This window comes from Drosophila persimilis, unplaced genomic scaffold (assembly GCF_003286085.1).
Source record: "Drosophila persimilis strain 14011-0111.01,24,50 unplaced genomic scaffold, DperRS2 tig00000002-arrow-pilon, whole genome shotgun sequence".
Lineage (NCBI taxonomy): Eukaryota > Metazoa > Arthropoda > Insecta > Diptera > Drosophilidae > Drosophila > Drosophila persimilis.
This window is the reverse complement of record NW_020825289.1, coordinates 15,358,040-15,372,045: the sequence shown is the minus strand read 5'-3', so window position 1 is coordinate 15,372,045 and position 14,006 is coordinate 15,358,040. Positions and strand designations below refer to the sequence as shown.

General features: G+C 44.9%; 1 protein-coding gene across 2 annotated transcripts in view; it reads right to left on the bottom strand.

Annotated features, from left to right (window-relative positions):
- Positions 1 to 874: 874 nt before the first annotated feature.
- Positions 875 to 14,006, bottom strand: part of LOC6592608 — a 46,786-nt gene continuing 33,654 nt past the window's right edge. For both annotated transcript variants that reach the window (XM_026986360.1, XM_002018120.2), the window contains exons 5-14: positions 10,169 to 10,301; positions 9,930 to 10,073; positions 9,673 to 9,873; positions 8,438 to 8,506; positions 7,434 to 7,543; positions 7,141 to 7,355; positions 5,666 to 5,804; positions 5,457 to 5,562; positions 5,196 to 5,358; positions 875 to 2,808 (exon numbers count right to left, since the gene is read on the bottom strand). In XM_026986360.1, the coding sequence (XP_026842161.1) occupies positions 1,667 to 2,808; positions 5,196 to 5,358; positions 5,457 to 5,562; positions 5,666 to 5,804; positions 7,141 to 7,355; positions 7,434 to 7,543; positions 8,438 to 8,506; positions 9,673 to 9,873; positions 9,930 to 10,073; positions 10,169 to 10,301 (2,422 nt within the window). In that variant the 3' untranslated portion in view covers positions 875 to 1,666. The remainder of the gene's footprint in view (positions 2,809 to 5,195; positions 5,359 to 5,456; positions 5,563 to 5,665; positions 5,805 to 7,140; positions 7,356 to 7,433; positions 7,544 to 8,437; positions 8,507 to 9,672; positions 9,874 to 9,929; positions 10,074 to 10,168; positions 10,302 to 14,006) is intronic.

Genomic DNA, 14,006 nt, shown 5'->3' with positions numbered 1-14,006 from the left:
CAAACAGAAAGGGGGAAACAAACAGGAGAGGACAGAAAGAAAAAAGCAAAAGAAAGAAACAAAACAACATCCGATGAGGCGGAACCGACGGCCGTAAAACATTTAAATTAACGTCTCCTTCAAAACAGTTACATTGTATGAGTGTCTGAGTGTATCAGAGTGCGTGTGCGAGTGCGAGAGTGGGAGAGAGTTGAAAAGGCATTTCCGGAATAGCAGACATAAATGGCGAAAAGGGTCACACACAGGCATGTCCATAAAGATAAAAGCCATAACGTGCTCATAAAGCGAATAAAAGGCGCCAACACTTTTCATCGCCTGGCTCTTCTCTGCTGCCACGCCCAAAACAGGGATAGATGGGCTGGGCCAGATACTTACTATATGTAGTACGCACCCAAAGTGCATGCTCCTCCGATAAGGCACTGAATGGTTGTTAAAGTTGTACCACGTTGCGTATGCTTAATTAAGTTGTCCGACGATACAGCTATGAGTGGGGGAGAGCAAAAGGCATCCGTGCATCCATATGATTCGCCATTAATTGAATTGTTTTAAACAACATTTAAGCCATACATTTAATGTATTTTCCACTTGATAACAGCAATGTTTAACTACGATACAGTACAGTACAGTACAACACAATAGTTCTGTTCTGTTTAAACAAGAACAAGTTTGCAAATTTTACATATTTTACAATTGTTTTCATTAGCTTTTTATATCTATATATATATATATGTGTTTGTGTGTTGAGGTCTGAACAATTGCTGACATTCAATTTATTTGGGAATATTTATAATATGCAGCTAATTGTACACGAACTAATTAATAATCAATTTTAACTTCAATTACATCTAAATTTGATTTCATTTTCCATATTTATTTCTTTTTTCATATAGTATTAGATTTTGGCAGAGATATGTGTATTAAACAGTTTTCATCGACTTTTATCAACTATTTTACAGAGAGAGAATATTATCAACTGCGTTGCGGCCATGTTTAGAGTATTTTCTATAGATCGGCACTTAAATATAAAGTAATTTATTAAACAGCAAATGCATTCCACTGTCGCCTCAATTCGAACAACTAATGGAGCTGATTCGATGCCGTTTTTAATTAGTAAGCAATTTAGTTGCAATTATCCACATGCGTATGATGTAAATTCAATTAAATGACCAGCTAAAATACATGACTTTCAGCAAAATTGTGTCTATGTGGGTGCTCTGCTGATGTGGCTTATCGGTTTGTCTGCCTTTCATGGGCTTGCCTTGGGCAAAATATATTCACAGCATTTAGGGGCTCATTAAAGCTGCAAATCACTTTGCCCAGCAATGCAAGCCCCCGACACTCTCACACCCACCTGCACTGTCCCTTCACTTTCACTAAAGTCAGGTGTTTAAGGCCCTGGCCATGGCTTATGTCTATGTAGATCAATCGTAACGATATCTAAGTGGCTATGCTAATATGATTTATTAAAGTCTTTTGTTATTTAATTTGCGTAAACAAAAACTATTTTCAAATGCCAACAGGAATATCAAAGCGGTCCAAGCACAAATCTCTTGAAACTCTTTCCAAAATGGGTTTTGTGGTCTTTAAGAGTTTGAAACTCCTGCAGAACCATTGGGAAAATACTGATGAACCACTTCAAACTCTCTCCATTAATTTTCCTAAATATTTATACAGAAACCTCTTTGGTGTATTTAGAACGATCGTTCAGATCCAAAACCAACTTATCCGGCCGCTTGGGACGCGTTGTTCCACCACTGCCACTTGTCCTGTCCGTCTGGCTGGTGGAGTTGTTCGAAGTATTGGACACATTGCCCAGCGAGGGCGCCGGAGCAGGATCAGGCGCCAACTGGGGCAACACCTGCTCATCCTCCTCCACCTCCTCCTCTTTCGTTGAGCTGGTGTAGAGGACAATGTCGTCTGTGGAATGCGCTGCCTTGGCCGGGGCCATGCCCACACTGCGATCGAGAAGGAGCTCGCTGCTGCGCGACTGGACCTGGCTCTGGACCGTGGCGGCGCTCGGCTGGACGCTGTGGGTCTGGGCCTGGGTGCAGCTGCCGCTGCGCCGGCGGCCACTAAGCTTATATTTACTTCTACAGTTATCACAAATTTGATACGTAATGCAGACGTCGGCCTCGAGCAGGTTGCGGGGACCACGCTTACAGCTGGGGGGTGGCGTGTTAGTGGCTGCCGAGCGCACGGCCGGACGCCGCTGTCGGATGCTGTGATCCTGGTCGAGGTCCTCCGACTGCGAACACATGCAGTCCAGCTTAATGTTGGCAAAGCTAATGCTGCCCTCCTGCTGCGGCGAGCCCATGTGGTCGCAGGCACTGCGCGGCGGACAGCAGTAGTAGTGCTCCTTGGACGCGTCCAGGCAGCGGCTGCAGATGATGTGACCGTCGGCGGTGCGACGGAGCAGCTGCTCCCGGAAGTCGTCGCCACTGAGCTCGGTGTTTATGGCCCGCTCCTCGTACGCCGTCGAGGGTGGCGTGGACGAGGGTGGCGTCTCTAGGACCATTGTGGGTATGCTGGTTCGGGCACTGGCACTACCCCGGCCATTCGCATTGATGTTCTGCTGATTGTATTTCTGCATCTCCGCATTCAGTGCCAACAGAGGCAGGGCACTTTGACGCGCTGCGGCATGACCGGCTGCCACGGCCATCATGCCACCGGAGGTCTTCAGTCCATCGAGCAGACTCGATATCGTCATCACGGCCACCCCCTTGGGCGGGGCCATCTCCTGTATCCGCTGCAGTTGCATGCTCAGCTGGCGGATCTCCTCCAGTGCCTCCTGGTCGGACAATTTGTTTTCTGTTTGAGAGTGAGCGAAAATATGTTTATATACAGAGATGGGATGCGATTATGATAGTGGAAAACAAAAGCGAACAGCGGCAAAGCCTCTCAGTCCCTCGCCCTGTTGCCCCACTTTCAACCTCCCTTCCTCTGCCTTCGACTCTGCCAACTGCTTTTGCACTAAAAAGTTCCACGTCCATGTCAAAAGTTTCACGTCCCCGACCCAATACCGATCCGATGCGAGACCGTAAATTTAAATGCGTATTGTATGTAGCTTCTGTGGAAACGGAAACGAAAGTTGGAGGAGCCTGTTGTGGCAGCGACTTGGGTTTGATTCCATTCCCCACCCTAATAAACCCCGCCTGTTGGCGGAATGATGAATGGCCGTTCAATTCAACAGAAAGCCTGTCAGTATGAATTCAGCGTGGTCCACTCCCGTCCCGGAACAAGGCCGAACTTTCAAATACTAAAAATACTAAGAAGGATAACAAATAAACAAGTCTACTCTCCTTCTCTCGCTGCGGACAGAGTACAAGTTACATTCTTGGAAAGGCATTTGAATAGAGCATTTGTCCAAAGGGAAACACTCTTCCTGGGAAAGTGGAACTGCCCGCAGTTCGGGAGAGTGTATGTTAAAAGCATCAAGTTTGGTTTTTTTTTTGTTTTTTGTCTGCTTTGTTTGCCGCTGAATTTAGATTTATGGCTGCGAAATTAAGCGAGTGGAGCAGTCAGTCGACAGTGGCCAAAATTGAATTTATTATGTGTGCCCTGTCTCTTAGTATGCAACACAACAAAATCCTCCTCCTTTTTTCCGCCTCAAAATATTTAAAATTCGCCACAGCTGCATGTGTATGTGTGTGGGTGAGTGTTTGCCACTTTGTGATTGTTCAATTTAAATATGCAAATTGAGAGCCGCTTAAAAAACTCGACTAGCACCAAAAAAAAGTAACAACCACGCCTCTAAAGTAGGAAAATGAAGGCACGAAAAATGTAAATTTAACGCACAATTTACGCAGCCACAAAAATGCCCTACGTTTTGTGTTAAAATAGAAATACGAGTAATAAAAAAAATTAAATAAAAGCCGAGCTCCCATTGAGAGATAGAGACAGAGAGAGAAACAGAGGCCGAACGGTCATAAAGCATTAAAACATAAAGCGTCGCTTTTTCGCAATAAAATTCTGGGAACGTTGCTAATGAAAAAGGTTCGCCATGAAACCCAATATAAGACTTTTGAGATAATAATGCGGGGACCATCAGCCCGTAAGCTCTAAGAATAGATAGGACGAACCGAAGAACTGGTAGAACTGTTTCCTCAGGTCTACGCAGAATATCTTTCGTGCTGTTAAAGTAACTATATGTATATATTTTCGTTGAAGAATTTTGAATTGAATCACAGTAGGACGGCCATTAGGATATTGAATGAAACAAACCCAAAAAAAACTCTCATATATTCATACTGTGTACTGCTATGTGTAACATTTCAGAGGGTAACGAATGGAAACGATTATGGAAAGGTACTTGGGAATAAAATTGATTTTCATTTCATTGAAACTTTGATCGATTTCTTGCCAGAAGTTTAGATTGAATAAAGTGAATAGAAAAGCCGATTCACTCATGGTTACCATGGAATCAAAGTGATCTACGGCTGCTCTGTAGCACATTAGTGCATATTTGCACTAACCATCGAAAGCGTTGATGCCTTGTTAGGAGAGAACAAAGCTTGCCAAACTTAATTGGGCAACAACCACCCACCTGCACCTGCCTCCCCCGGCACTAGCACCAGCATCCTCGTTGTGGATGATGGCTCACTTGACTGCCCTACGCCTCAAATGGTACACATATAGTTGTTTATACATCAAAGCCAGCCAAGCGGTAAACAAATATGGCGTCGGCGGCAGCTTGGCGGAAGTTTGCGCTTCGTAGCTATTTCCTTCCTTGAAAACACGCGCACAAACGCACGCACAAGCACACCATTCCTTGGGCTAACCGCAGAGGAGAGGACCAGAGAGGATTGGGTGGTAGGACTGTTTTGCTCGAGCTGCAGAACATAAATCAGTAGCCAAAGCTGTCACTAGATATGGCTTGGGCATGTAGTCGGATCTCGCATCTCGCATCCCTTCCAACGAATTCCTTGACTCGTGTCTAGACAGGAGAGATAAGAAGGAAAGTGAAGCCGCCGCCTGTTTCGCTCATTTTTTAATTTTCCAAATAATATGACATAAATAAGGCCAAGGCGGACCCAGAGCGAAAAGGCCATTCGCCATTCTACTGTTCGTTTTTCAGACAAACTGTCTGCGCTGATCATTTGTCAAATGGACACTGTCGTTAGTCATAAATGTCGATATAGTCTGCCCATTAGGACAAATGAGGCAATTGGTTTGTTATCGCCGGACTCAGGTCTCACCTGCTGACGTGGTGCCCCCCACTGGGACCGTTGAGGTGGTCACCGAGCTCGGATTGGCAAAGGTCCGGACTTGAGGACGAAAATTGAATTTGGCTCCGGATGCCTTGGTGCCCAGGCCGATGTTCTCTTGATGCGACTTGCCGCTACGCAGCACAATGTACACCTGCCAAAGCAAAAGATAAAACACAAGGATCGAGAGTCGGGAATAGAAACAAACGGTGGGAAGGGGAGAGGGATGGGACTGATGGGACACACACTCACCTTGCTGCCAAAGATGAGGGCCAGCAGCAGCGTCACCGTCAGTTGGGTGTGGCAAAAGAAAATGATGTACAGGAGATCCGGATTGGCCGGCGACTGCAGGAACAACCTGCCATAGAGAGAGAGAGAGACAAAGATAGTAATCGGAAATGATAAAAATTTGTCTAGCCAAACTGTACGTATATGTTTCTCTTGCGATTCACCGCACTTACATGGACACGTTGAGGAAGCATGTTAGCAGGAACTCATTGTAGATGGCCATCGATATGAAGCGGCTCTCGTTGAACTCGGACGGAGCCTTCCGCACCATGATGCACAGTCGCACGCCCCAGGCCAGGAACAGCACCTCCACTGCAGAAAGGGAAAAAGCAAGAAGAAGCCAAGGATTAGTTCCTTTGTGCATTTCAATGGCCTCGCAGCTCAGTTTTTGAACATTAATTAGTAAGAGCGAAGAGCAATTACGTTATTATTTCCTTTTTTTTTCCTGTTCCTTTTTAGCTAAAAGCATGAGAAGCAGTACCGCGGAATGGCAATATAATGTGGGATCTTTGGGAGTGGAATTCCCTTTTTATCTGGCTCTCATCTTGCGTATTCGTGCGAGTGAATTGAAAGCAAAAGAAAGTCATAAAAAAAGCATACACTTTTTATGCAATAAACTCTTTTAACAAGGGAATGCAGATGAGGTGATGCAGAATGCTGCATGCTCCACGCTGCATGCAATTAAAAATGTAACTCTCGCTACGTGCCCCTCTATGCAGCATGCAGCAACAGAAAATTAAGTTATTTAGCATCTCTGTGCCGTCAAAGTGCGTGACTGACGCAGCAGAGCGAGAATCAAAGATAATTGTTGTCTATATCTATGCGAGAGTTCAGATTCTGTTCTCTCTGTCCATATGCCCTCGCAAAAGGTACAGAGGAGGAAAGTGCTTCAAGTTGGTCGCTAAACTTTTTTAATTAAGCGAAGACACATTCAAGATAGCGCTGCGCAGCTATTCCTCCAGGACGCATAGATTCCTAAAACACATGCCTTCTACAGGGCAACAAAAAAATTCTTGCATATTCATATGACGCCATTCGCTGACCACCCACAATGCCCAGCTGTGGGGATGTGGATGAAAAGAAATTCCCTTTAAGCGAGTAATGCCACTCATCCATACACTGTTTTCCGTTGGCAGGGCAACGTTTTTTTTGCTTTGCTTTTTCAATTCATATTCTGCATATACTCCGAGCACGTAACTATATTTTTGTATTGCAACATGAATGTAACGGCAATTTAATGTCATGTAAAGGGATAGTAAACAAACAAAACTTTCTGGCAGAGCGATAAATTATAATTTCAGCTTTTCCTTCTTCGCCTAGTTTTGCCAATGCAACAACAATTCAGAGACCACATTTTTGAAGACTCTAATGCTAGCATATTTTTCAAATGAACGTCTTTCAACAAAAAAGTGTTGAAGTGGAGCCCCCCTGGGTACGCCCTTGGTTGCAGCATACAGTGCATATAAGCAACGTGCACATTGTTATGCGGAATATCGCTGCATGGGAGCTATGCCCTTTCATTTTTGCTGAAAAATGAATGGAGCTGCTTTCATATGGCTATTGGCTGCTAATGCCAATCGGCACTCCCTCCAAACAAGTCCAAACATATTAAATTACTCTCCTGTGATGAATGGAGGCATGGACTTACTCGATGTGAATGTGTAGTCCCACCAGTCGGTCTTGCATAGGAACGCCTTCAGGTCATCAGCAGTGCGTCCCACAACCACATCTGGCGGCGATACGAGTGTCCTCACCAGCAGACAGGTGCCGATGGCCCCGCAAATGATTCCCAGGCGCTTCAGCAGAGCGGCATCTGTGATTTTGACCGCCTTGGCAGAGCGTACCCGAAAAATCACCGATATCCTTTGTGACAAATTGAAAAGAATGTAAGGTAAGTTATCACATTGCATCATCTGCATCAACATCCCCATCATTACTCACCTCCAGGTCTTCAGCATCAGAGCGCCATAGGTGAGGGAGAAACCAATCTCTCTCAGCCAAATGCGAGCGGTGCATGTATAAAGATTCGGATTCGGATACATTACAATGTTCTGCAATTCATAGAAAACGATAGCCCGTGTATAATGATATGTTCGAGAATCGGCACAAACCCACAAGCAAATGACAATTTTATGCATTTTTATACATAACTGAAAACTCTCTTTAAAGTTATGGAGTTGTCAATGGTGATACATTGTGTGGTGGAGATTAGGATTCCATTTTGATTTACACGTTCCTTTTAAGAAATAAATATATTAAAAAAGGTAACAATTTTAAACACATCCCTCCACACACAACGACTTAGAGCTCAACGAAAAATGTCCAAAAACGGATATCCTCTTCTCTATGACACATTTTTTTGTGTTGTGAGTGTCGTGTGTCGTGTGTGTGTGTATGTCAACTCATGGTGGCTGAATAAATCAGCAAAAGATAAATAAATCCTCAGCTTCATGGATGTCGGTCCGATGTCGGCGTGCGGGTTTTCGATGAACTCTCGTTTAAAGTTGTTTATTTGGCCAGTATTCCATTAGCTTTCGACACTTTCCATAAATCAATCAAATTAAATTGTTCAGAATTGATGTGAATTTGGTTCAAGGGGTGCCGCTGCTGTTCTGGCTGTCGGTCATTCACTGCCAACCGTTTTCCCATCTCATCTTTCTTTTTACAGGCTGAATATATGTATTTTGGATGCAAGGCGATTTATGGTTTCGAATTTTGAATGTTTCCCGTCGGAAAATCACGTCCAGCAACCAGCAACCAGCAACCAGCAGCCAGCATGCTTGCTGGATCCATTATAATGTGCAACAGATATTTGCGTTGGGCCAAGGCCTCCATAGAGCTTAAAAGTGATTGAATATTGCCTAAACTTATGCTTGCCTGCCCATATTTAAGTAAATGCAACAAAATATCCCCAGAAATGCAGTGCAGCTATCAAAAGTGCTTACCGTGCAATAAATGAAGAAGGCTCCCAATGCAATTACCCGCAGCAGGGCGGGACTGGCGGCTCGTACAACCTGCAAAACAAAATGTTTTCAATTAGTCTTTCGAGGGAATAACTTTTGTGTAGCTGTGTGTTTGTGTGTGGAAAAACTTATGAAATTTAAATTGAAATCGCTTTAGCCGCACAATTTCACATGAAAAGCAGCCGGAGAAGGAGCCCCGAGGAGAACAAAGGACAAGGATCTCAATGCGGCAAGGACAAGGAAATGTAGTGCCGAGTACAGGGCGGAGTGGAGTTGTCCACACACTTGGCAGGATGTCGGGCTGCATGTTTAGCGCCATTTAATTAGTTTGGACACACACACTTGAGCACTCAGACGCACACACACACATGGACACACAGGAACAGCTGAAGAGAGATAGAGAGTGGGAGAGAGAGAGAGGCAGCGAGCACATAGACACAAATGCGACAGAATCGCATTACGAATGGAAACAATTTAGTTGGCCTGGGATTCACTGAGGGCTGGTGTGTGCTGCTGGGTTGGTGGCCTGGGGCCACACAAATGTCTGACAGCAACATGGGGGCGAAGAATAACTCACTTTCACGAACATTATTCCACCAGTTTCACCATTCTGCAGAATGGCTGGAGAAAGTTGAAAGTGGTTTAAAACTATACGCCGGAGACAATTGGACGATGGCTTAGCCTTTTCACTGGCTTAATGAGTGTCCTAGTGACACTCGAGTGAACTGTACATGGCGTTGCCTTCCGCCGAGGAAGGACGGACGGAAGTCGGGCGACAGTTGTGTGGATGTTTGCAGTTCCGCTTATGCGCGACAATATCCGTTGTCCTGTTGGCTTGTTGCCGGCTGTCATTGGAATGTAGGACCAGTCCCTGGGCGCACGCTCAAAATAACTAGAATATAAAAATTCTAAGCCGCTTTTCGGCTCAATGATGCCAGCAACTTTGGTTGGCCTCGTCCGGGATCAGAGGAATTTGACAGAGAGCAATTTACACAAAAATCTCTGCCACAAATGCTACGACGCGGCGGCAGGATAATGCTATTATAATGACTTTACATTCCCCATCAAGGATGTACAAGATTTTTTAAAGCTTTCGCTTCCATCAACAGCATTATAACTGCGATGCTTTGGAAGTAGTTCTAATTCTGATTTAATCTGTATTTTACGTACTGCCATTATTGATCAAGCTATAGCAGAGAATGGAATCTTTAACTCACCTTGACTTGCTGATACCGAAACGTAAACCAGGCCGCAGGCGGCAGGAGGCCAATGACAATGCAGGCCAGTGCCAAGATGCTGGTGCGCATTGGCCAGTTGAGGGCGGCAATACAGGGCGACGAATCCTCGCAGGAATCACAGCCCTCGGCGCAGGGCAGACACTCGTACTCGGAGTTACTGTTGTACGTGGAGTTCTTGCCCTAATACATATTTAATGAGTGTAGGATTCTCGCTCAGTACTTGAGTCAGCACTTACCAGCATCAGCTTCTCGTATTCCTCCTCCAGCAGGCTGCCATTGAAGAACTTGTGGAGCGAAACCACGTCGGGGAAATAGAATCCCTTGCGGCAGAGGCATTTGTAGGAGCCGCGCCGAAAGCCCAGTCCCATGATAGCTTCACACTGAAGGCGCATGGAGAAGGAAAGATGGAAAGATGGAGGAATGAACACTTTGTGCTGACATTGGAGTATCTGAAGGCGTCTGGTCTGTTTCTCACCATTGTGGTCCGCTGCTTGCACTTGTCGGTGCCGGCAAAGATGTTTAGGGGCCGCTTGGTGCCGGGCGTGTGGCGTTGCGGGCATTGGTCGATGTCCACGCGCCGCAAGTCAATATCGATGCCAGATGTTCCCCTACGAAATGGGGCAGAACGAAAAAAAAGGAAGAAGAGAGTGTGAAAAAAACAGACGGAGAGTGAGAGAAAGAGAGAGTCAGCAAAAGGCGTTAAAAATTTATGTTATTAATTTGTCAGCTTAACAATCAACGGGGGGGCGGCACTTAAACCAAATGGCGCCATTTATAAAACTCAATTCAATAAAACGTGTGTACCGTCAGTCGCTGATATTTATCGACAGTGGAAAGTGCGCAGATTGTAGAAGGACTGAGACTGAGACCCGCTTTAGCTCTATCTCTATCTCTGTTTCCAGCTTCCAGATAGTGGGCAGCCGCCTGGGGTTTCGTTGGCCGTGGCCTTTCGATAACAAACAATAAATTCGTGCTTTGATTGCGCATATGTCTATGGACTCTGTTCTATAGTCTGAGATGGAGAAGGAACCCCAGGAACCCCAAGAACCCCAAGAACCGCACTCGCACACACCCAAACACACACGCATGAGCAGAGGGATAAACTAGGAAGCATGTTTTGGTTACGGGTTTCTTTGTATTGAAAACGAGCTCAGGGAAAAGTAGCAGAAAATTATTTTCTTGCTGTCGTTGACGGAGATTGGGACAGGGGCAAAGGCAGTGGCAGTGGCAAAGCCAGAGGGAGAGGGAGAGGGTGCAGGGAAAAGGCCTTGTCGTTTTACAAAGACATAAAGCCATGAAAAGGGTACGCTAAGCGGTCGACGCTGCCAGAAATCCTATATGCCTCCCTCAAAGGTCGCCCCTGGAAATGGACAGCCACCCAATTACACACATACCTAAGCAAAATTGTGGAAGGAGCACCGCGGCGGTAGCCGAATGGAAGGAATGAAGCCAGAACACATGTAGAACTTTACGCATAATCTCGGAATTGTCCACACTTGCACGCCGGCACTGTGGCTGTGACTCAAACCTTTCCGTCTGGGTCCCGCTGTCACGGAAGTCTGACGTCAAAGGAAACTTTCTTGTTACAGCAGACATAGGTGAAGGGGTATGATCAGTTGGTGATTTATTTGGTAACCTAACTTCTCTGAAGAAATCTTGTACGGGATCAAAGGCATTAGATCAGGAATTCTAAAGTCTAAGTCCCTCTGTTATCGATCTTCATCAACCGTTTTCTACAGTATTTCATACTCGTAACCTCAAAGGGATAGAAATGCCAAACATTTCTATTTCATCTTCAATTTTCCGACTTTTTTGGTGGCCGCCCCAGTTGGCCGTAATGTGTGTGTGAGGTTTCCGGGTTTCGAGAATATTGGCTTCGGTCTGCGTTCTCGGGTCCGAGTCTGGGAAGCTTCATGTGACTGTCAGTTAATATTGACATATCAGTTTGTATTTATTTGATTGTTTCTGACAACTTATTGATTGCAAAAGGGGAAAAAGGGCGAAAAAAAGGACTACTGCTACTGCTGGAAAGTGGACAACTGAGCGAGGGGAGGGGCTGCCTGGGCTGACTGGCTGCACAATGGCCCATCATTACATTATAGTAATGATTATGTTAATTCCCCAGCAGTTGATCCCAACGCCTTTATGTCCTGGACCCGGATCCGGATCCGGCTTGGCCTTTTTTCTTCTTCTACTTATTTGTGCCCATGTATCTCTGCCCCACTTATTCCCATTTTGTTAAAGTTCGTGTTCGTTTTCGTATTTGAATGCTATTTCGTATTTTCTGTGGTTGTATTTTCCTGGTATTCCTTTGTCAGCTCCCCCGTAGCGTCGCGTCGTCTGTCTTTCTCTTTGTTGTTGCTGACAGTTTTTGAAGATAATTTGTAAACGGATATTAGAAAATAAGCTGATTGAGCTGCCCGAATGAGTTCGGTCTCCGGTCTTCGGCGATATCTGTGTGTGTCGCATATTGATTTATTAGTTTGGGCCCTAAGCTTCGAGTATTTTTGGAGGCGGCTGATGCTGATGTGACAATGTTTGCCTATCTGGCGTATACTTGATGTATATGTATGATCCGCACACACACACACACACAGAACCTAACACAATGCCTAATGCCTACAAATGAGCCGTAAACTCAGTTGTTTGCATATTTTTGTTGGAGCTCATATTGCACATAGTCGATGGGTTAGGGGATTGCCTGTTGATTTTTGTATTTGTCTATGCATAAATGGAGATGGATTTGATTCGTTTTAAGGAAAAGAGAGCATAATTTTATCGATTTTAATAAAATGCTCGAATCGAATTTTAGATAGCTTTAAAGTCTAAAAGACAAATGTTTACCCAGCCAATGAAATCTAGAGGACATATGCACGAAGGTGGGATTACCTACTAGGTGAGGCGTAAAATCAGTGGATTGCAATGCAGGGCACGTACGACACGCACGCACGAACACAAACACAAACGCATTACGTGAATAAGCGAAGTGCATCTGAAGAGCTTTGGAGCTCGTATACAGATGCTCCACTACCATTATTCGTAGCACCACCACTACAGCGCGTGCCAGCACACATGCACGTGCCAGCTATTTAAAAATGGCAGCGATGGCAGCTAATACAGATGGCATTCCGCTTCTCATCCCGATCCAGCCCTCTGAGATGTGCTCCATTTTCGAGTTCATAAAGTTACCAACCCAAATGGGTGTGGTATGAGTGGAAAAAGCATACACCGTCACGCAGGCAGTTTTGTAACCAGTTTGTAAACAACTCATTTATGTGGATTCTCTGGTGCTGCAGCTGCCGCTGCTGTTTCTGCTGTCATCGTCGTCAATTATGGGTTGTGGCAGCCGCTGCTAATGCACATAATCAGTTTTGTAGTTTGCACCTCGATGGCGCAGTTTACTGCGGCTCACAAAAACCCAAACCAAAGAGCCGAAAAAGGCTGCGAAATAGGCCCGAAATTATGCCAAAAATATTTGCTATGAGAGGCGAGGGGACAAGGGTGTGGGCTAGGTCACATTAAAGCGAAACAAAAACTTTGTTGACATTAATGTGGTATTCGAAGTCAACCAGGAAATTCTTCACAAATATTTCCTCTCCCAGCATAAGCCTTTGATCAGTAGATCAGTAGCTTAGATGCATCTAACAGATTCCACAAGTTTGTACAGATTTATATCAAAAAGTTATTTAAAAAGACTTTTCGCATGAGGATTCTTTAATAAATGTAGGAAACGAAGGAAAGAGCGAGACACGAAGCGGTCGTGTTTTCGTCGTATCGTCTGGATAGAGCAGTAATCGGATCTGAGAGAGAGAGATCAGACGTACACGCAACACAATTACTCACAAAAACATACTTATTGTAAAACTTGGAGCTGTTATAATTTTAAGTCCAACATAAATGTTACTCGTTGCCATCAAGCAACTTAAACTACTACTTAAATATTTTGATTTCTGTTAGGGCATGGAATGTCTATATCAGCAGTTATTGGGACCGTAGCAATGTGCAAGGCACCATGGAAACTATGTAAATTTGCATCCCGATCCATTGCTCAGAAATATGGCATGTTGCACATCTGCATACTTACACATACGAGCATTCATAATCAAGCCCACATTCAGACGTTGACGTTGCAACAAGATAACAAGCAGCAGCAGCCAGTCACTGCAACACAAAGGCTTGCTTATTGCCAGATATTTGATATTTCCGTTTCCGTTTGCCTCATTATGCTTTGCCAGCGAGCAGGGCATAGCCCATAGCGTGCATACACGGCTTTCTCTCTGTATGGTATGGCAACGGCAATATTGCAACATAAG